Genomic DNA, 26,812 nt, shown 5'->3' on the forward strand with positions numbered 1-26,812 from the left:
GACATCGGAGCAAGTGACTTCGGCAAATTGAGCAGCAATATGAAATAGCCCGGAACAGTGCATTCGGCGAGTATCTCAATCAAGTCCAATGCAACCTGCGGAATAATCCCTCAACATTCTGGAAGTTTATAAATAGCAGAAGACGCTTCGGGGGTATTCCAAAAAATGTTTATCTTCGAGACAAATGGTCTCAGTCTGAAGCCGAGTCGGTGCATCTTTTTGCAGACCACTTCCGGGATGTTTTTACCAGCCCTCCTGTATACCCATCGCAAGACTACCTTGAAACATTGCCAACCTATAAGTTCAGCCTCCCTCGCGATAACTAACGTAAACGATGTTTTCAGAGCTTTGTCCAGCGTTGACCCGTTGAAAGGGCCAGGTCCGGATTACTTGCCCCCTTTGTTCATAAAATATTCCGCCCGAGCGCTTTCTGTACCAGTAAGCATTATTTTCAAGCGCTCGAGCACGGAAAATGTTTTCCCAAGTGTGTGGAAAGAAGCTGCTATAGTACCTATCCATAAGGCAAGAAATACTCATAATATTGAAAACTATAGAAGGATATCGCTTCTGAATTGTCTGGCCAAAGTTCTGGAAAAGTTTGTTTACAATAATGTGATGTGCGCTGCATCTTCACACATAATTGATGAACGTCAGCACGGCTTTGTAAAGAAATGCTCGTCCACTTCGAACGTGATGACGTACACAAGTTTTCTAGTTACAGCTGTTGATGCAATATATTTTGATTTCGCTAAAGCATTCGACACGGTTCCGCAACATTGCGGTTATGAAACGGCAGCGACTAGGATTTTCTCCATGAGTAATCAGATGGATACAATCTTACCTTTCTGAACGATCCGCTTTTGTTACAATCGGCACCACTTGCTCAAGCGTATTTGAAACTCAAGCCGGTGTCCCTCAAGGAAGCCACCTAGGGCCACTTATCTTTATATTATTCATTAACGATCTCTGCACCCGCATCAAGTCTGGAAAACTGCTCTGCGCTGATGATCTGAAAACTTTTTGCTCAATTGCTGCGGGACTCGATTCAGCTGTGCTCCAAGAGGATATAGTCACTATTGAAGAGTGGTGCTCGCTGAATGGAATGCAGGTCAACGTTGATAAATGTAAAGTGATAAGTTTCGGGCGCTAGACAGCTCTATGGCGCTGCGAATATATCCTTCAAGCGTGTGTCATCTAAAGCGTGGCATCTATTCGTGATCTAGGAGTGTTATTTGACAGAAAACTTCGCTTCGCCGGCCACATCACAACGACAACGGCTAAAGCTTTTTGGTTTTTTGAAACGAAACACTGCTGATTTCGAGGATTTCTACACTCTGAAAAATCTGTATACTGCGTACTGATCCGGAGCATTTTGGAGTACGCGGTTCAAGTAAGAGCGCTATATAACGCCGTGCAAAGTAATCGATTGGAGCGTGTTCAAAGAAGCTTTGTCATTTGCTGCTACGATTTTCGTAATTAATCCTCCTATAAGTGAGATTTTTCAACTATTTTTTTTTTGCAAAATAAATTATCTAAAGTCTTAGGAACATCTGTGGAGATTACTTTCACAAATATCTTTGCTGAATACACGAAGTCTTTACTATAAAAGCTTAAGAAGTGCTGGTTGGTATATATGAAGTCGAACAATTTTTGTGTGAATATCTTTTCAGTTGCTACGGGTTTCATATATTCTACGTTATTTCAATCGTCAAAATACTCAATTTTAATTAACGCACAAGATGTCTTGTCTGCAATATTTTCGAAAATGTTTCACATTTTATGAAAAACAATTTTTTTTTCAAATCATCTATAACTCCACTGGTTCATACGTCTCCCAACCTTTGAACGGAACGGATCGTTATATTTCACAGTGGTGTTGGGTGTGTAAATTTCAGTGATTCAAGGTCGTTAGCTGCCATTCTGCTGGTGCCGGCAGTAAATCCAGCACATTGTTTTCGCTGGTGCGGAACAATCGACGTTGTTTGCAGATAAGTTTTGCTTTATTTTTTTTCCTCGTTTGCTTTCTTTCCTTTTCCCTACTTTTACTCTACCTTGTAATCAAATAATAAGACACATTCCCGTTTATATAACGCTCTGCCCTCGTGCTTAAATGGCCGAGGGCGAAATACCATCTGATGTAATCATGGAAGTCCCTGATCCCCCTAATACTCGCATTGCTCCCCGTATAAAGCAGTACCCAGAAGGTTCCTCTGGGCCATGGGTGGTATATTTTCGGACCGGAGAGAAACCGGTTAATATATTAAAACTTTCTCGAGATCTGACTGCTAATTACCCGGCCGTAACTCAGATAACACGTATTCGGGCAAACAAGATACGTGTTCTAGTGAATGATCTCGGCCAGGCAAACGCGATTGCTTGCTGTGAGCGCTTTACGCGGGAATTTAAAGCGTACGTGCCTTGTGTGGCCTGTGAAATCGATGGGGTAGTGTCCGAACCGGGCCTGAAATGCGAAGAACTGTTGGAGCACGGGGTTGGCCGCTTTAAGGACCCCTCACTTGAACAGATTAAGATCTTGGAATGCAAACAATTGTATACCGCAAACACCGAGGGAGGTAAGACTACCTACTCTCTATCAGGCTCGATTCGGGTGACATTCGCCGGGTCCTCTCTTCCCAACTACATCCTCCTTGACAAGGTTCGCCTACCAGTTCGCCTGTTCGTACCGCGGGTCATGAACTGCAGCAATTGCAAGCAGTTGGGCCACACAGCCACATATTGTGGAAATAAGAAACGATGCGGCAAATGCGAAGGAGAGCATGAGGATGATTCTTGCGACAAAGAAACTGAAAAGTGTATTTGCTGCGGGGGCCCTTCACATGCTCTTAAATCATGTCCTGCGTACAAGCAGCGCGGGGATAAAATTAAGCGCTCCCTTAAGGAACGCTCAAGGCGTTCTTATGCAGAAATGCTAAAGAATGCTTCGCCATCTGTCCTGTCCGAAAATCCCTATGCTGGTTTGGCTAACGTTGAGCAAGAATCTGACGACCCACGAGAGGGAACATCTTTGGTTAACCCAGGGGAATCCAGGAAGAGGAGAAATCCAGCCTCCCCTACATTGCCTCGTAAGGGTGCCAAGGTGTCGTCCACTCAGAGTGCGCAATCTACAACCAATAAATCCAACGGAAGTGATGCACAAAAGCCGAAGCAATTTGCTCCAGGACTTGGAAATATTAATTCTAACAAGGAGTACCCACCACTTCCAGGGACATCCAAAACCCCAAGTGTCCCCTTTTTTCAAACAGATACTCAGTCCAGTAGCGGACTAATTAAATTTTCTGACATAGTGGACTTAATTTTCACAGCTTTCAATGTTACTGATCCTCTTAAAAGCCTTCTGATACGTTTTCTCCCTATAGTGCAAACATTTTTGAAGCAGTTGACTACTAAATGGCCCCTCCTTGCAGCGATCGTATCCTTCGATGGCTAAGTCATCAAACGAGGTCACCGATTCGATCACTGTTCTACAGTGGAACAGCAGAAGTATCCTCCCGAAAATCGATTCCTTTAAATTTTTACTAAATAGTTTAAAATGTGATGCTTTCGCATTATGTGAAACTTGGTTAACTTCCGATATAAATCTCAACTTCCACGACTTTAATATAATTCGTCTGGATCGAGAAAACCCCTATGGAGGAGTACTTTTGGGGATCAAAAAGTGCTATTCTTTCAACCAAATTAACCTCCCTTCGACACCAGGCATTGAAATTGTCGCTTGTCAAGTTTTAATCAAAGGTAAAGACCTTTGCATTGCTTCCATCTACATTCCTCCTAGAGCCTCGGTAGGGCACCGAACGCTTTGTAATATCACGGAATCCTTACCGGCACCGCGGCTAGTTCTGGGAGACTTTAACTCGCACGGTACGGTATGGGGCTGTCTTCATGATGATAATAGATCAACATTAATCCAAGATCTTTGCGATAATTTCAACATGACCATAAACACGGGAGAAATGACGCGGATTCCTACACCACCAGCACGCGCAAGCGCGTTGGATTTGTCGCTTTGCTCGACATCGCTACAGTTAGATTGCATGTGGAAGGTGATCCCTGATCCCCACGGTAGCGATCATTTGCCTATCGTAATTTCAATTGCCAACGGTTCAAGACCATCGGAAACAATCAATGTCTCATATGACCTCACACGGAACATTGATTGGAAGAGTTACGCGACCGCGATATCCGTTAAAATCGAATCCACTCAAGAACTTCCTCCGGAGGAAGAGTACAGGTTTTTGGCTGGCTTGATTCTCGACAGTGCGAATCAAGCTCAGACTAAACCAGTACCCAGCGCGAATACCCATGGACGGTGTCCCACCCTGTGGTGGGATAAAGAGTGCTCAGAGCTGTACGCGGAACAGTCCACTGCATATAAGGCCTTCCGGGAAGACGGGTTACCCACTAGCTATCAACAGTACGCGTCGTTAGAAAGGCGAATGAAGAGTCTAATGAAAGCCAAAAAACGTAGTTATTGGCGCCGGTTCGTCGACGGGTTAACGAGAGAAACAGCGATGAGCACTCTTTGGGGTACGGCTCGACGTATGCGTAACCGTAATAGTACCAACGAGAACGCCGAATATTCAAACCGTTGGATATTCGCTTTCGCCAAGAAGATCTGCCCGGACTCTGTCCCGGTACAGAAAACGTGCCGCGCCGCGTCTCCTCACGATACCGCGAACGAAACACCGTTTTCGATGGTGGAGTTCTCACTTGCTCTCTTATCGTGCAACAATAACGCCCCAGGGTTAGACAGAATCAAATTCAACTTGCTGAAGAATCTGCCTGACACTGCAAAAAGGCGCTTGTTGAATTTATTTAACAAGTTTCTTGAGGGTAACATTGTCCCTTATGAATGGAGGCAAGTGAAGGTCATCGCCATCCAAAAACCAGGAAAACCAGCCTCCGACCACAACTCGTATCGGCCGATTGCAATGCTATCCTGTATTCGGAAGTTGTTCGAGAAAACGATCTTGTTTCGCCTCGACAATTGGGTTGAAGCAAATGGCTTACTGTCAGATACACAATTTGGCTTCCGCAAAGGCAAAGGGACGAACGATTGCCTTGCGTTGCTTTCTACAGAAATCCAAATGGCCTATGCTAACAAAGAGCAGATGGCATCAGTCTTCTTGGATATTAAGGGGGCTTTTGACTCAGTTTCTATCAACATTCTGTCAGAGAAGCTGCACCAGCATGGTCTTTCGCCAATTTTAAATAACTTTTTGCTAAACCTGTTGTCTGAAAAGCACATGCACTTTTCGCATGGCGATTTAACAACATCGCGATTTAGCTACATGGGTCTTCCCCAGGGCTCATGTCTAAGTCCCCTGCTCTACAATTTCTACGTGAATGACATTGACGATTGTCTTGCCAATTCATGCACGCTAAGGCAACTTGCAGACGACGGGGTGGTCTCTGTTACAGGGCCCAAAGCTGCCGACTTTCAAGGACCATTACAAAATACCTTGGACAATTTGTCTGCTTGGGCTCTTCAGCTGGGTATTGAGTTCTCCACGGAGAAAACTGAGTTGGTTGTTTTTTCTAGGAAGCGTGAGCCGGCGCAACTCCAGCTTTTATTAATGGGTGCAACGATCAACCAGGTTTTCACATTTAAATATCTCGGGGTCTGGTTCGACTCTAAAGGTACCTGGGGATGTCACATTAGGTATCTGAAACAGAAATGCCAACAAAGGATCAATTTTCTCCGAACAATAACTGGAACATGGTGGGGTGCTCACCCAGGAGACCTGATCAGGTTGTACCAAACAACGATATTGTCGGTGATGGAGTACGGGTGTTTCTGTTTCCGCTCCGCTGCGAACATACACTTCATCAAACTGGAGAGAATCCAGTATCGTTGCTTGCGCATTGCCTTGGGTTGCATGCACTCGACCCATACGATGAGTCTCGAAGTGCTGGCGGGCGTTCTTCCGCTAAAAAATCGATTTTGGGAACTCTCATATCGATTGCTCATCCGATGCGACATTCTGAACCCGTTGGTAATTCAAAACTTCGAGAGGCTCGTCGAGCTTAATTCTCAAACCCGTTTTATGTCCTTGTACTTCGACTACATGGCACAGAGCATCAATCCTTCTTCGTACAATCCCAACCGTGTCCGTTTCCTAGATACTTCTGATTCTACTGTATTCTTCGACACATCCATGAAAGAAGAGATTCGTGGAATCCCGGACCATATACGCCCGCAGGTGATCCCCAATATATTTTATAATAAATTCCGAGAAGTCGACTGCGACAAAATGTTTTACACTGACGGATCAAATCTCGATGGGTCCACTGGCTTCGGTATCTTCAACAATACTATCACCGCTTCATTCAAGCTCAATGATCCCGCTTCAGTTTACGTCGCAGAGTTAGCTGCAATTCAGTACACCCTTGGGATCATCGACACTCTGCCCACAGATCACTACTTCATCGTTTCGGACAGCCTCAGCTCTATCGAGGCTCTTCGTGCGGTGAAGCCTAAAAAGCAATTACCGTATTTTCTGGGGAAGATACAGGAGTCCTTGTGTACGTTATCTGAAAAATCTTATCAGATTACCTTTGTTTGGGTCCCCTCTCATTGTTCTATCCCGGGCAATGAAAAGGCCGACTCATTAGCAAAGGTGGGCGCATTAAATGGTGACATATACGAAAGACCAATCTGCTTCAACGAATTTTTTAGTACTTGTCGTCAGAGGACGCTCAACAGTTGGCAAACCTCGTGGAGCAATGGGGAACTTGGACGATGGCTACATTCGATTATCCCAAAGGTATCAACGAAGCCTTGGTTCGGGGGGATGGATGTGGGTCGGGATTTTATTCGCGTAATGTCCCGACTTATGTCCAATCACTACACCATGGATGCGCATTTGCGGCGTATTGGGCTTGCGGAGAGTAGTCTGTGCGCTTGTGACGAGGGCTATCACGACATCGAACACGTTGTCTGGGTATGCGCCGGGTATTGTGACGCCAGGTCTCAGTTAAAGGAATCCCTTCGGGCCCGAGGTAGACCACCCAATGTACCAGTCCGAGATATGCTGGCAAATCGTGATTTCCCCTATATGTCCCTTATTTATACCTTCATAAAAACGATAAATATCCCAATTTAGCCCCTCTCTTTTATTTCTCGTTTTCAGAGTTTCCTCCTGCCTTGTGGAACCGATCAGCTCCAGAGTGCCACTATGTAACCGCCGTCGCCCTTACCACTACGCCTGCATAGAAGGAAACTGAAGCGAGAGCGACTCGAGGTCCGATGACTTTTGAAGGATTCCCCGCGGGTCCGAAGAATACCATCCGCCAATCCGGTACTCGACGACTTACTAGACTGAGGCGCAAATTTATTTCGCTGATCCCCCCCCCCCTTCGAGCGAAAGTTGCAAGTTTTGCTCTTCTTTCCCTGTCTCTCCCCTGTCCTTGATACAACTGCTGCTACACTGATGCGGAAATAAGCCACCCTCTGAATATCTTGACCAAGCATAAGTTTTAGTTAAAAAATTCAAATTAGTACTCTGTATTCCTAGTTTTAAGATAGCTATAATTTTTACTCTTTATTGAAACTCTTGTCCTCCATTTTGTAAATAGAATTGAATCCCTAGTTTTAAAATTTCTGTGAAACTTCTCATAAATATTTGTTCCCCCTTTTGTGTACTAAACTATATTGTTAGTTTTAAGATAACCGTAAAATATTTCGTAAAATACCATTACTCCCTCTCTTGTATATCAAAGTGAATCCCTTGTTTTAATTTTTTTCATAAAAAAATCTTTTGGTCCTCTCTTGTATATTGAATCTTATTTCTAGTCTTAAGATAGCTGTAAACTTTTTTTTTCCTTTGTAAAAAAATATTTCAACATTGTAACCTAGTTTTAAGATATCCAAAATGTAAAAACATAAGCATTTGGCACCGCAAAGCTAACGCATTTGTGCCTATCAAATAAACGAAATGAATAAAAAAAACTCTACTGGAGTGAACTCCATTGAAATTTATAGTGTTGATGTAGCATTTCTAACTTCTAAGACGCAAGAGATTGAACGATGATCTTTTCTGGAAAGAAACGTATCTTGATAAGACGAACAACTTTTTTGAGCATGCTGAAGCTGTATCTACAATATTTAAGAAGTTATGTTGAATAAAACCTTTTAAAGGGACATTCACAAACAACGGTCAATAACTTCGAGTGTAGTATAAATAGAGATTTTTGGTCTTCAGTAAAGATGTCCGCAGAATATTTTATCTTGTTTTTCATGATTCATGGGGGATTAATCATTAAAATTAAATAACAAAATAAAGATCTTGGACCATCATACGTTGTGGAGCAAAAGACATAGTTCCGTTGATTTTCATAACTCTTTGATAATATTCACAGAAGAACTTATGTAATATCCACACCCTTATTAATATAAGTATAAATTTTAAAAATTGTGCTTTTCTCTAAAACAGCATTTTTACGGTGGCCGAAAGTATAACTCAAACACATGATTTTTTATCGTTCTGAAGTTTTCGTAGTGTATTCTAAATTGCTTTCTCCAACGACGTACGTAGGATTTCTTATTTTATTGCATAATTTTTTTAAACAAGCAATTTTATACCGATTCTTATGAAATTTTCAGCGTTTTTCTATTCAAAAGAATGCCATTTCGCGAAAAACCAAAACATCGTGGCTTTCTATCGTTCTAAGGAATCGAAAAAACTGTTGTTTTTGGCTCTTGGTCAAAAATTACAAAAGATAGATTTCCGGCCGTGGATCTTTCCAAAAGGAACTAGTCAGTGGGAAAATGTTGTACAGTCGCCATCTTGTGTTGAAAATACTTGACACTTTTAGTTTTTTTACACTAGTATTATAAATGTCATTTTATAGGATCTCGATTCATCTTTACATTGTATCAAGTAAAATTTTCCAAAAATTGCCTATGTTTTCGTGCTCTACAGTAGTGTAATCCCTTAATAAAATTTTGCAATTTTGGTTAGAGAAAATAATGAAAATTTCTAATCTTTGTCGATCCGCAAAAAATCGAGTTTTTTTGCTTAAGGAGATAGATAGACCGAAGAACATATTACAATAATATATGTAGAATGTTTAAGATTCTAACAAACATTTTAACCTTTTCTGTGCTTTTGCCCCTCCCTTGTATATAGAATCTTATTTCTAGTCTTAAGATAGCTGTAAAAATTTTCTCTTTTAAAAAAAATATTTCAACATTGTAACCTCCTAGTTTTAAAATATTCAAAATGTAAAAACAAAAGAATTCGGCACCGCCAAGCTAACGCATTTGTGCCTATCAAATAAACGAAATGAATAAAAAAACCTTTTCTGTGACACATTAGCATCAAAAACTCAGGCCAAAAATACGAAATTTCCAGAAGACTAGGTTTACTTCTGTAAATTGGAAATCTTTGTTGTTTTATTGATTTCAACCGAAACTATCAGCTGCACTTTTTCAGTTACGAAATAGTCTTTAATTCTGCCATTTTGCGAAGTTCGTCAACGAAAATTTTTATGTCAACGTTCTAAATATGTGTACGAGTATACGTAAATTAGGATTAATTTAGGATACTTTTTAACATAAACTACCCAAACAAATGAACGAATGAGAGAAGGTTCGCCATATTTTCGAAGAAACCGTTAATTGAATCTTTTAACAAACTACCAACAAATTTGGTCTAGTTCGATGCTATAGTAAAAAATATATCCTCAAAAATAATTCTCAAGTAAACAGTACTCGAAGAAGATTCTTGTGGACGTGTTTATAATGACTTTGTTTCCACTAACTTGAATTCATTTATTTAACATCTCACTTTCACTAGATCTATCAAAGGGCCAAAGGGTCATAAGTTATAAAATTTGCAGTCAGAAGGTGAAATGAAAAATTGCACACTGATTAGTGATCAAGGCACAATCAGTCAACTTGAAATTGTTTGGTGTTTATTTCTAGCGGTAGAAAATAAAGTACAAAATGTGTCCTGATATTATCCTTTTCCGTTTTATCGAAGTAAAATTCGGCTGGTATATTAAAACGGATCATTACTATATTGAACAATAAATAATATGCTATAACTTTTAAACTCTTATTGGATTTAATGACTGCTCGTCATTCGGTATTTTTGAACAAGCTATTTATCTATCCGACGTTTCAGTACTGTATAGCACCATTGTCAGGGGAAACTGGAGGTAACAATGTAACATGCATTAACTTAACGGAGCTTTAGTAGACCTACGCAGAAGGTTTGAGAAGAAATCGAAGAGAAATGGATTTATCCATGAACCATGGACAGTATAGCAGATCGTGTTCGCGAACTTCCAACACAAAGATGTAAGTTACTACACTGTAAAGCCAAAGGGGAAAGTAATCGGTTGCCGGCACACCTACGTAACTTTTGACAGAAAGCAGACATGGACATTCTGATAAATATTATTTGTGTGTTATATTAGAACAATCTTTTTGTGCTGATTGCGGAAGCAAACAGACTCGAATGTTCTGTTCTCGAACCAATATATTTTTTGAACAAGTGAAACTCTACTTAAATTTTTTTTGATGATTTGCTTTGTATTATAGAAAGAAGTAAATCGATCGAAAAAGTATGCGCATTGAATATTTACGATTTGAATTTATTCTATTTTGTGATTCAACATTGAATGGCACCGAAATGTTGGCCACAGTTTTTTTTTATCAGTTTTCAAAAAGATTATTAAAATCGGTTGTCGGCACCCAAACATGGTCGGATGTTGGCACCCCATTTTTTGTGGCAAATGCTGAGTTCTCAATAACCTAATCAATGTGGGTATATTTGGAACGGGCTTTATGAATAGATGTCAGAGATCGATCTTTGGTACCATTCTGAAAACCAAAAAGGCTACTTCCGGTTTAGCGTTTTACATTTACACGAAGAAAGCCCACGTCGTCGTGTTTTTTACCGCTAGGCAGCACTGTATATACCAGATTGTTACGACCAGAAAATCTGGTGGGGTTGCCCTGTAGCACTCCTCCCCTTTTGGCTACGTGCCAGCGTGGACTTCTATCTGCTTTGTGTGAAGCTTTGGTAAAAAATGGACTGCCTGAAACTCATTCAATTGCAGTGAATGCGATCCGTCAGTGCATTAGCAGTGCGTAATATTCGCACCAGTTTTTCACATACACATATTGGGTTCTGATGAAGAATGATGTTCATAATGCCTTTGATGGTAGTTGAAATGAATCTTGGTGATTTTAATTAATATTTTTACATTTTTAGTAAATTTTCTTAGGGTGCCGACAACCGACCACATTTTTCAAAATAATAAAAAATTATTATTTTACTGAATTGTTAATAATTTTTTTCATGTTGATAGAATAAATTAAACTCTTTCATAAGTTATTAGCTAAGGCCTCTAGCTTTCCATTGGTATGCTTATTCCCATATATTGTTCAATTGGAGTAATGTTGTGAGCCAAAAACAAAAGTGTGCCGACAACTTTTATCTAAACGAGATGAGTTTAGTAAACAATTGTAAAAGGTGGAATATTCACCCAGTCAACGGTTCCAACATCATGTAGTATGGAGTAGCAGCGATACGAGATAACGTGATGAACACCTCTTTAAATATCAAAGCTCATACGACTTGCAAATCACGGGAATACCCACGCATACATGCATGAGGATTTGGATAAAGTAGAGGTTCAAGATTCAACACTTCGCTCTGCGTATCTTAGTTCTAAGATCAGTGAGTGATCGTCCTTATCGAATGACAAGTATATTTGCTTCGATCTACAGACCGATAGAACAACTCGAGTAGCTGTTATGCAAGTACGTCTTGGGAGCAATTTCAGGTCAATGTCAAAGGTTACAACTAGACGAAACTACCAGGAAACCAAACCAAGCGGACACTTAATAAAGGATTCTCATGATTTTTTTTGAAAGTACGTAGGAAAGGGGGTGGAAACCAGTTGACTCACATACGGATGATGTAAAGGAAACGGTTAGATTACTTATGAGCAGTCATTTCTGCATGTCTTATTGTGTTCATGAATCCTGATCGGAAAATCCTCTCAAACAGATACGCTGTGGTCGTTGTCATCGAGATGTAATATGTAGTAATATTCGAATCTTGACTGTGAAGGTGAGATGAGCAATAAAATCCAACAAACCTTAGAACTCCTGGTGTTGGGATCACATTTCCAAAAAGAGTATTGTCACATCTGGTACGGATCTTTATGTAGAGGTAAACATCACGGTTTGAAAAAGGTCGGGCAACCACGGAGTAATAAACAATATGGGGGCCAATTCGGACCCAGAAGAGCTAGGCCAAATTACCTAAAAATAGGCTATGAGCTGCTATAAAATCGATATCTGTTAACCAATTTGCGGAAACTTATGTTTTCCTGAAAACTCGACCGACTGCAATCACATTCATCTCAAACGGTTTTTCGCGATCGCGTATCAGATCGTATAAATGGCAAAAGATCCGAATTGGACCGACTGATATTCTTTTATTCACTCATCGATTAAACAAAAACAGTTGATAGTCTTGCCCAAAACGAGATATTAAATAAAAGTTATTGTCCGCAGATCCAAAATCACGTCAATTCACTTGATTTAATTGATTGTTGTTGCCAACCAACATCTTGTTTTTCGGCTTATACATTTTTCAAAACAAGCACTTCGAAACAACATTCGCCCCTAGCACACACGCACGAAAGCGGAGAACCGCAAAATTTTGTGAAATAGAACAGAGCTACACTGCCCATAAAAGCATAAGAGTCCCATATGGATTTTTGACGAAAATGAGTTATCTATTGGATTGTATTCTGTATCACCACTGAATCACAATGAACAAATAAGATTACCAGGTTTGTTATGAAAATACCGAAAAAAATACCAAAACATGGTTGTCCCACCCATAAGGCTCAATGAGAATGTAAATCTTCAATAGTGTTTTTCTCGGCTTTCTGTTTTTCAATATGGGACTCTTATGCTTTTATGGGCAGTACATGACAACCATGAAAATAATACATACGCCTTCCATAATATTACTAGAGCTGAGAAACTGGGGGTCCGAATTGATCAGCGGTCCGAATTAGCCCACTTCCCCCTATGCCTATCAATCCGGGAAATCTACTGTTACGGAATTACATAATCTTGTCAAATAGATTGAAAATGTCCTGCAATATAAGAAATGTATTATGACACCATAGCTATAGGAGACTGGTCTTAAGAAGAAGTAGTGTCAATATTTTCAATTCTTCCCCTACCCATTAAAGCCCTTTCAGGCAAACCAAACAGATTCGAATTTCACCAAGTTAGACCACCATTAGAAAGCATTTAAAATTTCCACATATTCTAGAAAGCCAAATTCCATCCCACATATATACATTAATAAACGCTGAAAGTTTTATCACAATCGGAACACATTAATACGACTTCTTGAACAAAGGGGTGCAAACTTTTGAAAAACTGGCTCCTGATAAATATTCAATATCAACGACTCTCAAAGCGCCAATTTTATAATATTATAACAAGTATTTGGAGTTTTCAGCTTCATCAATCATTTACCCAATTATAATATAGCACCGCTGAAGCAACAGATGACGTAGAACGGTCTGCCTCATTCATGTCGCTGCATTCAATCTGGTAGTTATGTCCAGGTAGTGATATTCCAGCTGGGCGGTGTCGCCCTAAGCATAAAAGGAGGTACTGCGTAAGCCGCAAGGGAAGCTGATTAAATCACTGCACTGGACCAAAAACTAATTATCTTCCTAATGATGGCTTTATAGGTCAACACCGAAGAGCTTAAATGCGATGGTGAATAGCAGGGAGGCAAACGAGGTAGTCTCGCTAAAAGATTCCTGGAAGCTGAGCTGGATGAAGTACGGCGGGGGTCAATGTTCACGTTCCACCTCGTAGAAAGACTCACTTTCACACGAACATAATGCTGAAATCTCCTTATCGCCTACGATAACTTAATTATGTAAGCTAATCCTGGCGAGCTTGTATGAATAAACAGAAAGGTAATAGGATACGGCTGTCTTTACTGCAATATGCTGATCGGCGATGTCGTTGACAGCGAGCTTTATGCCGTGGCACAAGGAGGATATGACCGGAATTGAATACATATGTATATTGGACCCAGGAAATGCGTACAGCACTGGCAGCTGGTCCGGTGTTGAACATTTCTTGCTACACCTGCTTACTCCAGTACAGTTAATTATTCAACAATATCATTTAATGTTCATGATTTTGCCGTGACTTCTAGCCTGGCTCGCAGGAAATGCTTTTTTATGAAGTAAATTGCACACTACTCGCTAACGAGGGTCGATATGCCCAACATTTGAATCAAATAGGAAACTTTGTCTTCTCCGTTAGTCAAATGAGCGTAAATTTATAACTCACCATTAACATAGAAGCATTATAAAAGAAATTCAAAGAAATCTGGCATGCTGAGAATGCTCTGGCTGTACTTGTCAAGGATATAGGCTATAATATTTCAATCAATAATGCCCAACCTACTATATATAGTAGATAACTCATATTACTGATCCAATAACGCAAAACAGGCATTATCAATAAGTTAATAATGAAGAAATTGTTTTTGCTGAATATGTTCCGACCAGTTAGTGTGATTTAATCGGTTTTTATGTTTGGTTTTGAATCAATTATAAAATGTTGTCAGGGTGAAGAAAATCGATTTTAATAATGAATATGCCATTTTACTAGTTGACCATTTTAGATCTGTAAATTGAAGTTATTTGATGTCCATACAGATTGATTTGAACCCCTGAGGTACACGATTTTGCCGGCTTATACGGAAAATTCCAGTGTGACCGCGGTAACCTGTAACTCCGGAACAAAAAGTCAGATATGAAATCGGTTCATAATTCGCTGAGAAATAAGTGTGACATTAACTTAAGAACTTGGCTAGCTCTCTGCAGGTTCAAGAACTGTCATAAGTTGGCAATGTGGTCAAAACTACTTTTATTGGTCATTAGTAATCTAGATCTGCGGATCCAAGTAATGTTACATGTTAATATGAATTATGTCTACCTCATGGAGGTGCCAGTTTATATACTCCGGAACCAGAAATCCGATCAACTAAAACTAACTAAGCGGTGTATGGGAGCGTTATACCGTTAATTTAATGTTTATCAAATCGCTTCAGCCCTCTCTGAGAAACTCGTACGAGTAAATGAAACATACACACATACAGACAATTTCCGATCTCGACTAACTGAATTGAATGGTTTATGATACTCAGCCCTCCGGGCCTTAGTTGGAGGGTCGATTTTTAGATTGATGCGCGAAAAGGCAGAAAGCTTCAGGAAGTTTCATGCGCAACCGCACTGTTTAGCTAAATACGCTGGAACCAGAGCTCCGATCGAAATGGAATTCGACACAAGTTAATAAGGATACTATACCTTTTATTTTAAACTAAGGTTGTCAAAATCGAGTAAGCTAACCCGGAGTAAAATATGTATTAAGTTTTTTTTATTTTTTTTTATCTTCATGTGTGACCGCACTCTTCAACCCGTAAATCCAGAACCAGAATTCCGATCCAACTAAAATTCAAGGGCAGTCTATGGCGATGCTACACCTTTCATTTGAATAGAATATTACACACATACACACATACATCAGGGGAAGCAGTGATCGAGTGCAAGAAACTGAATGAGATCACAACGGATGACGAAGTGTGGACCGCGCTAATAGAGTAACCTGAAGAAAAAGCGGATGTCAATCAATTTAAGGAAGGCGTGGCACACAAACAGCAGCGATACGCTTATCGCCAGCGGCAGCCAACCAGCTTATGTCGACTGCTAACTTCAAAGTCGGATGATCGGTGTGCTCATTACGATTAAACAGTAAAGCCTCTAGACAATCGGAGAAGTGTTTCAGGTATCTGGATTTCGGCCATCAGGCAAGGAACTGTTAAGGACCGGACAGATCTGATCTGTGCAGAAAATGTAGGGAGAGGGAAGAAATTGCTAGAGACTGTCCAAAGGAGGGCACAAAGGATCACATGACGGAAGGCTTCTTATGCCCAGAGTACAAAAAATGAAGGCGGGTCAATGATGATGGAGATAAACCAGCTTAATCTCAACCATTGCGACATTGCACAGCAACTAATTCGGCAGTCGACATCAGAAACGAAGTGCGACGTTGCAATCATTGCAGAACCGTATTCCTCCCAATAACAGTAACTGGGTAGTGCAGGGATGGCAACAATCCAAGTGCTGGGTGGTTTCCTTTACAAAAGATGGTCGATAGCACACACGAAGGCTTCGTGATCGCCAGAATCAACGGAAAATTCGTATTTATTTATTATACTCCCCACGGTGGAAACCAGAGCAATACAATCGGATGCTAGACGCACTAAGCGACGAACGCCTGTTGTTATAAGAGGAGATTTTAACGCTTGGGCCGTGGAGTGGGGTAGTGGGCTGACCAACGCAAGGGGTTTCAGCTTGTTGGAAGCCCTGGCGAAGCTGTATGTGCATTGAAGGATCCGCTACCACATTCCGTAACCACGATCGAGAATTGACTAACCTACTGTAGTTCGTCGTTGATAGATAACATGAATTGATGAGTATGTGAGTGTTACACACATAGGGACCACCAGACGATCCACGATGCAAGATCTGAGTAGTCCGAGAAGAGGGTAAGAACGCGATGACATTCCCGGTGACTAGGGCCGCTTTTAAACGCGAGATAGACGCGCTTAGTGAATCTTCCTGCTACAAGGAGCTATGCAGAGACGTAGACAGTCACCCCTGAGGAAACGCTTACCGTGTCGTGATGGCCAAAATCAAGGGCCCAACGATTCCAGTTGACATGTGCGCTGACAAACTGAAAATTATCATGGAGGGTCTCTTCTCGAAGCACGACCCAAACGCATGGCCACCTACACCGTGGTGACAATCGAATCTCCATCGACGAGCTCCTATAGTTCCAAAGCAAAGGATAACCGGTCCGCATGGTATTTCCACCGTGGCACTAAAGACGGCGTTTCCGGACATGTTCATGGAAGATCCAGAAGTGGATGCTACTTTCAAAACCAGGGAAGCCACCAAGGCGGAGAAAACAACGAAGCAAAGGAGAAGAAGTAATCGTTACTGTGCCGTGGTGATAATCGACGTGAAGAACGCGCTCAACAGCGCTGACTGATTGGCTATTGCCGTAGCGCTGAACAGTTACTTTCAGAACCGAATGCTGATCTGCGAGACGAACATGGAACAACTGTCGATTAGGGTCACGGCGGGAGTACCTCAGGACTCCATACATGTCCCAACGCTCTGGAACATAATGCACAACGGAGTTCTAGCACTGGAACTTTCCATGGGAGTCGATATCGTCGGTTTTGCAGATGACATTGTCCTGACAATAACCGACGAGACCTTCGAGGAAGTGGAGATGTTGACGGTAGAGACAATAGGTATCAGCGTCGGAGGACACTCAGTGCCATCGATGCAGGCGTTGAAGCACCTGGGTATGATGGTCGACGATCGATTAAATTATAACAGCTATGTCAACTATGTGAGAAGGCTGCGACGACAACTGGTGCATTGGCAAGGATCTTGTCGAACATCGGAGGAGAAAGATGCAGCACGAGACGTCTTCTGATGGGTGTTTCATATCTAGGATGCGGCCAACAGAGTAGAGACGAATATACTCTTCGAGCAGCATAGAAAGTGGCGAGGAGCACAACAAAACAGCGTCGCCGACTAGAAAGCTACCGTGAAACAACAAATCGGGTTCGGGGAATCCCCCGCCGGGGACCAGTAGAGAACTACACGACGCAGCACCGGGTTCGTATCATTGGGCGCCAACGAACTGGACGCTAGGCTCCACCGGAATCGCCGAAATGACCTCGACACCCTACTAGCTAGCTAGTGAGCAGGCTAGATCCACCGACGGGGACGATTTCGCAGTGAATCAGGAGGCATACGCTCCACCAGCAAGCTGGACATACCTCGGCACCTACTGGCTGATCCGTTCAGTAGGCTATATCGAACGTCGAGGATTAAATCGACTAGATCAGGACGAAGTTGGGAGCTAAATGGCTCAAGTATCGGTATCGGGATGAATTTACAGCTGAGGAATTCACAATATGGTGAATTCTAATTGGCTCGCTAAATGGACATTGGCACCGAAATAAATTTTGCCACCGGGGAACTCTCTGTTGGTTTAGGGTAGTTTCACCACCGGATAATATCTGAGTAGATCTCGATAAAGCTGGGAGAAAAATGGCTCGAGAAAGTGGGTATCGGTGCAGAAAGAAATTCCTCCGCCCAAGAACTCTCAGTCGGAGTAGGGTGAGTTTACTATTGGGACTATCCTAGTAAATAGAGGCAAAGCTAGCAGCTGAATAGCTCACGAAAACAGGAGCTACATGGCTCAAGAAATCAGCAACTAAACGTCTCATTTAGACGAGAACTAAATGGTGACGTAATAGCAAGAACAGAGTCGACACTAGGATTCGCAGTACCGACCCTTTTTGGCGAGAACCGGTGCTACGGTACTGAAGCGCTCAGTACCGGTAAAGTACCGGTACTAGAATATATTTTTTTTAAATTCGAAATAAGCTTCAAAGTAAAATTGAATGCTCAAATTGATGACCTTATTCTCAGATGATTGATTTGTGCTGATCAAAAAAGTATGTTTATTGTTTTCAATTGATTCGGAATGGCATGACTCATTTCAACAGAAAATATTTTTCGTATAGGGCACCTTCTTTTATTTCGAAATCTAGGCCACTTTGAAATCAATAACTGCTAAGCGGTGCGAGTTTTGGCGACTTCAACAGATGGTAAATGTAAGAAACACTATTAACAACAGTAAATCAAAGCGAGAATGGCAGTAAATCCGAGCAGGTTATTCGCATTTCCTCTTTTGATTTTCTGTAAATTTGTTTCGACCTGCATACCAAGGCTCCTTGCTTTCCTGTAAACTATGGAGTTTTTCTGAATTTTCTGGTCACCAATAATTACAAATCGCTCCATTTGGAGTAGTTCACCAAGTCTAAAATTCTTAGCTACTAAATCGCTGTTCGTTCTTTTATAAATAAAGGTTAAAGAGCAAACCAAAGGCATGACTTAGACCATAATCTTATTACGCGCCACCCAATGAATAATGAAACCTATCAGAATGTCGCTAATAAAAAAATTAAAGGCAATTTTTACATCTCTTAAGCTAGATGTGAATATATTAAAATTTAGCACAAGATCGTTTAAATTTAATTTCTACAAAATAAAACAGGAATCTAAATATACCGTCCAGTACAACGGGAGCTAGTAATGTTTAACTTATAGAAGGTAATATAATTAAAAATCATCTTGCAGACCGACAGCAGGTCCCCCTAGAGAGTCCACATATTTTTCAGAAAAAAATTGTATGGTATCGAAAATACCGGTACTGGCTTTACGGTATCAAAAATGGGTCGGTATTCCCGGGATTTTCGGTACCGGTATTACCGGTACCACAACCCTAGTCGACACCTGAATGGCGTAAAAGACGAGCAATTTCATGGATCAAGTGTGGCTCCGAGACAGCTGTGGAAAACACGGGAGCAAAAAAAGAGGCGCGAAGAAAGCACGAGAGGAAGGAGTGTTTTAGAGGTTTAAATACTAATGTGAGTCGTGAGTCCCACTACAGTTCAGGTTTTTGAAGCTTTTAAAATTTAACTGTAAAACACAAAGGCAAAGACATTTTTCGACTCGACGAACTGAGTTCAATTGTATAAGAGACTCGGCCATCCGGGCTTCGATTAATAAGTCGAAATTCCAAGCGATTGCATAACCTTTCTATATGAGAAAGGCAGAAAGCTTCAGTGAATTTCATGTGTAACCGCACTCTTTAACTCATAACTCTGGAACTGGAACCACAAGGATACTACACCCTTCATTTGATATTAGGTTTGTGATCCCGTAGTAAGATATGAGTATTTAATTCATGGACTTTTTGACTTCCTTAAAGCGTCCGGTTCCATCATAGGTGGCCAAAGCCGTCAAAGAGAGTTAAATTAGGCGTCAGGCAAAGAGAACCCCAATTCCAAGAACTTTAGACGATATATTATTCTTTCTGCCGTATTTCGATAGCAAGACAATACCAGTTTATATGGGAATTTGATGTGTCACAGCACTCTTCAACCCGTTGCTCCTTAGTGGAGAAAAATTTGAGTAAAAAAACTATTTTTTTCCGCTAACAAAGAATATTGCATAGTGCATCTTGCATTGGCCTGTTAAGCCGAACCAAATGTTTCGACTTCACACAGGACTAGGGTTTTGCTCAGATACACGAATTCCATAGATAATTTAGTTATGGGTTTTGTGTCCCTAATGGGGCCGTCTTAAAACATTTGATGCTTCTGGGCACTATTGAACTAAGCGACCCCTATTACTGAACAAGTGTAAACAAATGTACAGTAATTTGGTTTTCCATGCCACTCTAAGATTCTTCCACGTTTGAGCCAAATAGATCAACAATTAAGTTTGTATGGGAAAAATTATCTAAATATGTGAAGAAAATACCTGTTTGGAGATTCCGTTACAAGATGACACGCATGATGATCTGAGTACATCCAAAAACTTATTGGCAAGTGACTTTGTCATTCGCAGTCTTCCCAAAATATCAAAATCCCATGCAGCCTAAGTTAGAGTTACTAGCGGATAAAATGATAAAGCATCATATCACAGAAAAGATTCGTAATCCAATCCAAGATTTTCATAAAGCTGTTCCCATATGTATTGGAAAGAAAACAGGATATTTGAAGGCTAGAAATAAAATATATTACGAGGCGTTTGCATAATTAACATGTGGGAATCTGACCTTGCATCTCATTTTTAGAGTATAGAGTATGTTGAAATAGGGTGGGTTTCCCGTCTACCATTTGAACGCTGTCCAGACCAATTTTCGGAAACAAGCGCGAAGTTTCCTAAGTCTTCAATACTGTCAATAGTGCGAAATTCACATGTTTAATCTGAAATAGTTCACTTCTTGGCTGTACTATGTCAATAGTTTTGGGGTTCGAATCAACGTGCAATTCCGAACTGCTATGCAACTGATTCATCGAGAAGAGGCATTGCGATATTGATAAAACAATGCCCATTTAGACTGAACGCATTGAAGAGTTACAAATAGTTGAATATATCTTTCGTTATTTTTTCCAATTTTAACATGAAAATTTACACATATACTTTTGAATGTTTATATAATTGAGTAATAAAATCGAAATGTAAAATTTTTATTTTCATGCGAGCAAGTTTTCAGTTTAGGAAAAATTGAATAATTTTGGCACATGATGATAAATGGGTCGTTAAAATGTTTTCTTTCAATTTTTATTCAAACAAAGACGCTTCGTTACATAAATGTAAGGCAATTTTCATATCGCTCGTGGAAAACTTGCAAAATGATATTTATTTGTATATTGTCGTCCCAAAAGCGCATAGTATTTTAAACAAAATAACGTAACATAGGATACCGTTAGAATGGACTGTTCCTCCTTATTCTGTAACAACTAAAAAATTGAAAATCACCTGAAAAATTATAGCTTAGCTAATTTTTAGTGCCGAAAGTCCCAAAAAAACGTTGCCATAAATTAAGATTTTGAGGGTATAATCAATTGATTAAGTCCATTTTTGTGTTTTCTTCATCCTGAATCCGTGACATCCTAGTATATTTATATGTCCATTAAATGTTGTGTTTACTTCAAATGTAAAAACAAAACGAAAGTATCTATAAAGGTGATTGATCAATAAACAACATTTATCATAGTTTCAGCAATAATTCTACTTAGAAAAAACAAATTCATTTCAATTTGCCCCGGTGTACCTTACTTTCGATACATAACTTCAAAACAGAATTAGTGAACTGAGCAAGTCCTCATTCCATTGAATCGTTTTCACACAAAAACCTTTTCCTTTAACACATAAATTACGGTAATCCAATTTCGGTAGCTTTAATAAGCTTACCTTTATTTTCTATGAACGAAATCGACAGAGTTAATAAACAGATTGAAAAGCACTTACCTTTTACGCAGACTGCCGTCAAGAAGAAAACTATCAGTATCCTGTAATCCATTTTATCCTGAACCGGGTTTTACAACTGACAATTTGCCGGACAAATCGATTACCTCGTACAGTTCATAGGATCAGAAAATCTTTTCCGTGTCAACTGTTGTATCGATCGCACCAAAGTTCAACCAAAATTTTGTTGGCACCAGCACTATTCCTTAATTTATGTCACTCGTCATCATTAACATTTAATTAGTTTTCATAAATTCAATTAGCATCATGCATTCTTTGCAACGCTTCACATCACAACAATTTCGCTTGCAACATTTACGCCGTTACCATCGGGGATTGCGTGGGAATTTATGCGATTTGAGTGATCCGGAATGGTTTGGGGAGCGCACGTCCTCGTCTCTGCAAATGTGATGCTGAATGCAACATACACTCTCGTATTCTGATTATTTTGTGTTCGCCGGTGTGGAATTAGGTAAAGTGCGAGTTAAACATCCCGAATGGGCTAGGGTGTTGTGCCGGCTTTGTCGTTCCGGAATATTTCCTATTCGAAACCAGCCCCAATAACGGATGGCACCGAGGCATACATGAAAATTTGATCGGCACGATCGAATGGGAAATGTTTATTCCGCGAATTGTCGAACGAATAATTTGACTAATTTGAAGAACTCGATTCAACGCACGCTTTTCTAATCCTCGCTTATTTTTAGCTGAGCACTAATCTCTATGTTTTAAACCGTAAGTAGATAATGCTTTTAGTTATTTTTTTATTTTTACGTCATAATTGTATTAACATAGTAGGTGGGTGGTTGGTGGTAGGCAAAAACAACCATTCTGCTCTGCGTTTTTTATGTTGCCATCATTGAAATATGGGCTACACTAGCTCATTAACAGACGGGAGCTTTTGCCGGAGAACGATGAAAGGACATGAAAAACTGTGTTACAGCGAATGCGAAAGTCTGTTTATGGCGGCAATAAGCAGCTCATAATTACCCTATTGAGCATCATTCATACTGCACTGTGTGAAAAGGCTGCAACGGCCGAGCATTTATTGATTTGCAAACGTCGAGCATTGTTCCGTCCGTTGACAATTACAAACTGATGAATTCGTAATCTGAAAATAGCAATGAGAAACGAATACTTAATTAGGATTTTAAATATTTAAACACAAGCGATTGATTTTTGCTAACAGTTGAACGGGATTGATTATGTAGATTAACCAGGCTTCGGCAGGCTGGTAAATTATGTTCTGGAAATTCAACCATTGGAAACCGTCATTTTTAAATATGAACCACAATGTACGCAAGGGGCATAAATTCGTATTTTTTACGGAAGGGATCAAATGAAAACATAAATACGATGCTGGATATTGCGTGACAAAGTATATAAAGCGTCAGAAAATATTTTTAGATTCTTTGGAGAATGTCCAGCTTGTATTTACTAATTCTGCGAATTGTATAATGCAATTGCAATTTTCGGTGTGAATGTGGCAACAATGAAATATTTTGAATTACAGGTAAACTTCGATATAACGTACATCTCGGTTTAAAAATTGTACGTTATATCGAATTGTACGTTATATCGAAGCATGCAAAATGTTCAAAGAATTGTTGTTCGTGGTACTTTATTTTGTAGAATTTTAATAACGCGTAACTAATTTTGAAAATCTTACCTACCTAGCAGTGCGAAACAACTTTTCTAATAAGAAAATTATAGTAAATCCATAAAAAAGATGCCATAATCATTTTTTTGCTTATATGAATTAAATTTATTGAAAATATTCTTTTTTATTTTGATTTTAGAGGTTTTAACCTTCGGGTCATTGGCCTCTTTGTTGGGTTGGAGAAATCTCTTTAGAAAAATCTCTAACACTATGTGCGGGGTTGGGAATTGAACCTAGGTGAGCTGCGTACAAGGCAATCGTGTTACCAACTACGCTATCTCTACCTCCGAAAATATTCTCTATTCTGACTCCTTTCCTAATTATTAAATCATTAATTATTATTTTGTCTGGGCTTGTAAAGTGATTTTAATGTTCCCACCGCCTGCGCCTCATACAATAAAAGCAATTTATGAACTTTAATCATAAGAATAGAGTATAAAGATCCACTTGTATCCACGATTCAAAAATTTCTGAAGATATATTTCAGTCCGCTAACCGATTTCCTAAATACCCCAAACCGGTCGTGAAGCGTGCACAGTTGTCCGTGTAACTACAAATATGACCTCTGATTCTTTTTGTGGCATAGCATGCCGTGGAATTTAAACGTTGTCATTCGGCCCAGAGAATCAGATTCCGCAGCCCCAAAACCAATCAACAATGGTCACACAAATATTATCAATTTTAGTTTTCAGTTAGAACTTAGAGGAGACCGGGGCTAGTTGGCTGTGTTTTCATTTTTCATTTTTTACCGCTTTGATGTACCTAGATTTTGCAAAATAGAACACGTGGCATGGAAGGGCAGACTGTTGGCAACATCTCTGAATTTTATTTAAAATGTTTGATGCATTGTCTCCATTTTTAGAGACAAAAATATGTTACGTGGAAAAACCGCCAACTTACCCCAGCCCCAAATTTTTTTAGCAAGCAATAGCAAATTTTCGAAATTCTTCAGGTGACTAGCCGAAGTAAATGTTTCCTGCATTGACAAGATACACAAGAAAAAGATTTTCTTACTTTGGAGTGAATTCCAGAAATAAAAACTTTTGCATCGTAAATAGAACCGCAAACTTGCCCCGCGAGCAGCACCGCCATCACCCTAAATAATACAGTGTTTAAAATTTAGGAAATTTACTAGGTATGCTCGAAAACACAATATCGCCCAGAACTTCCACAATACAAAATGTTTTGCAACCAAAACAAATTGGATAATGGGTCTCGCATAACTTGAGGTACATAACGAGAGGCAGTGCTATATGTCTAATAGAAACGGAGAAAAAGGGATTCCGCCAACTTACCCCAACCGCCAACTAGCCTCGGGCTCCCCTACTAATATTGGGTTATTTATTGAGATAAATGGTTGGTTTTAATAAATCACGATCATACGCAAATGAAATTGAAAAAACAAACGGTCTCGTAACCTTCAATGAAGTAGCCAATTCCTAACATGCTCATTAGAAGCCCAATTAGTACGTTTTAAGATTTTGTATAACATACTGAATTCTTAAAATATGGAATACATGCGTAATTCAAGATAAATTTGGACCTGAAAAATAAATTAAAAAATATGTACGTTATATCGAGGAAAAATGTACGTTATATCGAATGACGCTATATCGAGGGTACGTTGTATCGAGCGTACGTTGTATCGAAGATTACCTGTATTTTTGTTTCTTTTCTGTTTTTTTATTTTCCGTCGGTCTCTGTCCACACTAAGTGCCAATCACGGACGCCAAAGAGTTACTTCCCTTCCGAAGGAAGACGTGATTACAGATTTTTCACCTAAGAAATTCTAAACGACCTCGACTCGCACTGAAACCAGATCTACTGGGGTGAGTAACGATCACGCTTACCACTGTACCACAGGCACTGTTTTGTATTTATGTTTCAATGGCAGCTTACTACGGGCCGATTTTTTCACCCAGGCTTGATTTTCAAACCAAGTTTAACGCATCTTTAAACCGGGTGTCCCTCTTTCCCGTCTATCTCTATCTATCTATATCTATATCTATATCTATATCTATATCTATATCTATATCTATATCTATATCTATATCTATATCTATATCTATATCTATATCTATATCTATATCTATATCTATATCTATATCTATATCTATATCTATATCTATATCTATATCTATATCTATATCTATATCTATATCTATATCTATATCTATATCTATATCTATATCTATATCTATATCTATATCTATATCTATATCTATATCTATATCTATATCTATATCTATATCTATATCTATATCTATATCTATATCTATATCTATATCTATATCTATATCTATATCTATATCTATATCTATATCTATATCTATATCTATATCTATATTCTATATCTTCTATCTTCTATATCTATATATATATATATATAAAAGTCAATGTTTGTATGTATATAATTTATAGACTCCCAAACGGCTTAACCGATTACCGTAAAAATTTGTACATTGTAGGCGTTTGTTATGAAGCGTGTTTATGTGCTATTGGTTGGGGATTATCTGCCCGACAGATGGCGCTTCTGAACAAATTGTGATTTCCTCATATTTCGACGAAAGTCGCAGCAACGCGCGATGGGTATTAGCTAGTCTATCTATCTATCTATCTATCTATCAATATATATAAAAGTCAATGTTTGTATGTATATGATTTATAGACTCCAAAACGGCTTAACCGATATACGTAAAAATTTATATACAGTAGGTATTTGTTATGGGGCGTGTTTGTGTGCTATTGGTTGGGCTTTATCTGCCCACCAGATGGCGCTTCGGAACAAATTGTGTTTTCCTCCTATTCCGTTGAAAGTCGCAGCAAAGCGCGATGGGTATTAGCTAGTATATATATATAAAAGTCAAAGTTTGTATGTATATGATTTATAGACTCCCAAACGGCTTAACCGATTGCCGTAAAAATTTGTACATAATAGGCATTTGTTATGGAGCGTGTTTGTGTGCTAGTGGTTGTGGATTATCTACCCGCCAGATGGCGCTTCGGAACAAATTGCGTTTTCCTCCTATTTTGTTGAGAATCGCAGCAACGCGCGATGGGTATTAGCTAGTTTTTAATAAAATTTCATTACTACCAAAATGAGAATTTTTCCAAGTTGATTTCCAATCTACTCATTAAACCCTTACTGCA

The 26,812-nt window shown here is 39.7% G+C and overlaps 1 protein-coding gene across 3 annotated transcripts in view; it reads right to left on the reverse strand.

The window, feature by feature from the left end:
- Positions 1 to 26,812, reverse strand: part of LOC131683518 (uncharacterized) — a 484,216-nt gene that overhangs the window by 287,117 nt on the left and 170,287 nt on the right. For all 3 annotated transcript variants that reach the window (XM_058965557.1, XM_058965558.1, XM_058965556.1), the window contains exon 2: positions 22,006 to 23,113. In XM_058965557.1, coding sequence (XP_058821540.1) covers positions 22,006 to 22,057 — 52 coding nt within the window. In that variant the 5' untranslated portion in view covers positions 22,058 to 23,113. The remainder of the gene's footprint in view (positions 1 to 22,005; positions 23,114 to 26,812) is intronic.

Source organism: Topomyia yanbarensis, chromosome 2, assembly GCF_030247195.1.
Source record: "Topomyia yanbarensis strain Yona2022 chromosome 2, ASM3024719v1, whole genome shotgun sequence".
Classification (NCBI taxonomy): domain Eukaryota; kingdom Metazoa; phylum Arthropoda; class Insecta; order Diptera; family Culicidae; genus Topomyia; species Topomyia yanbarensis.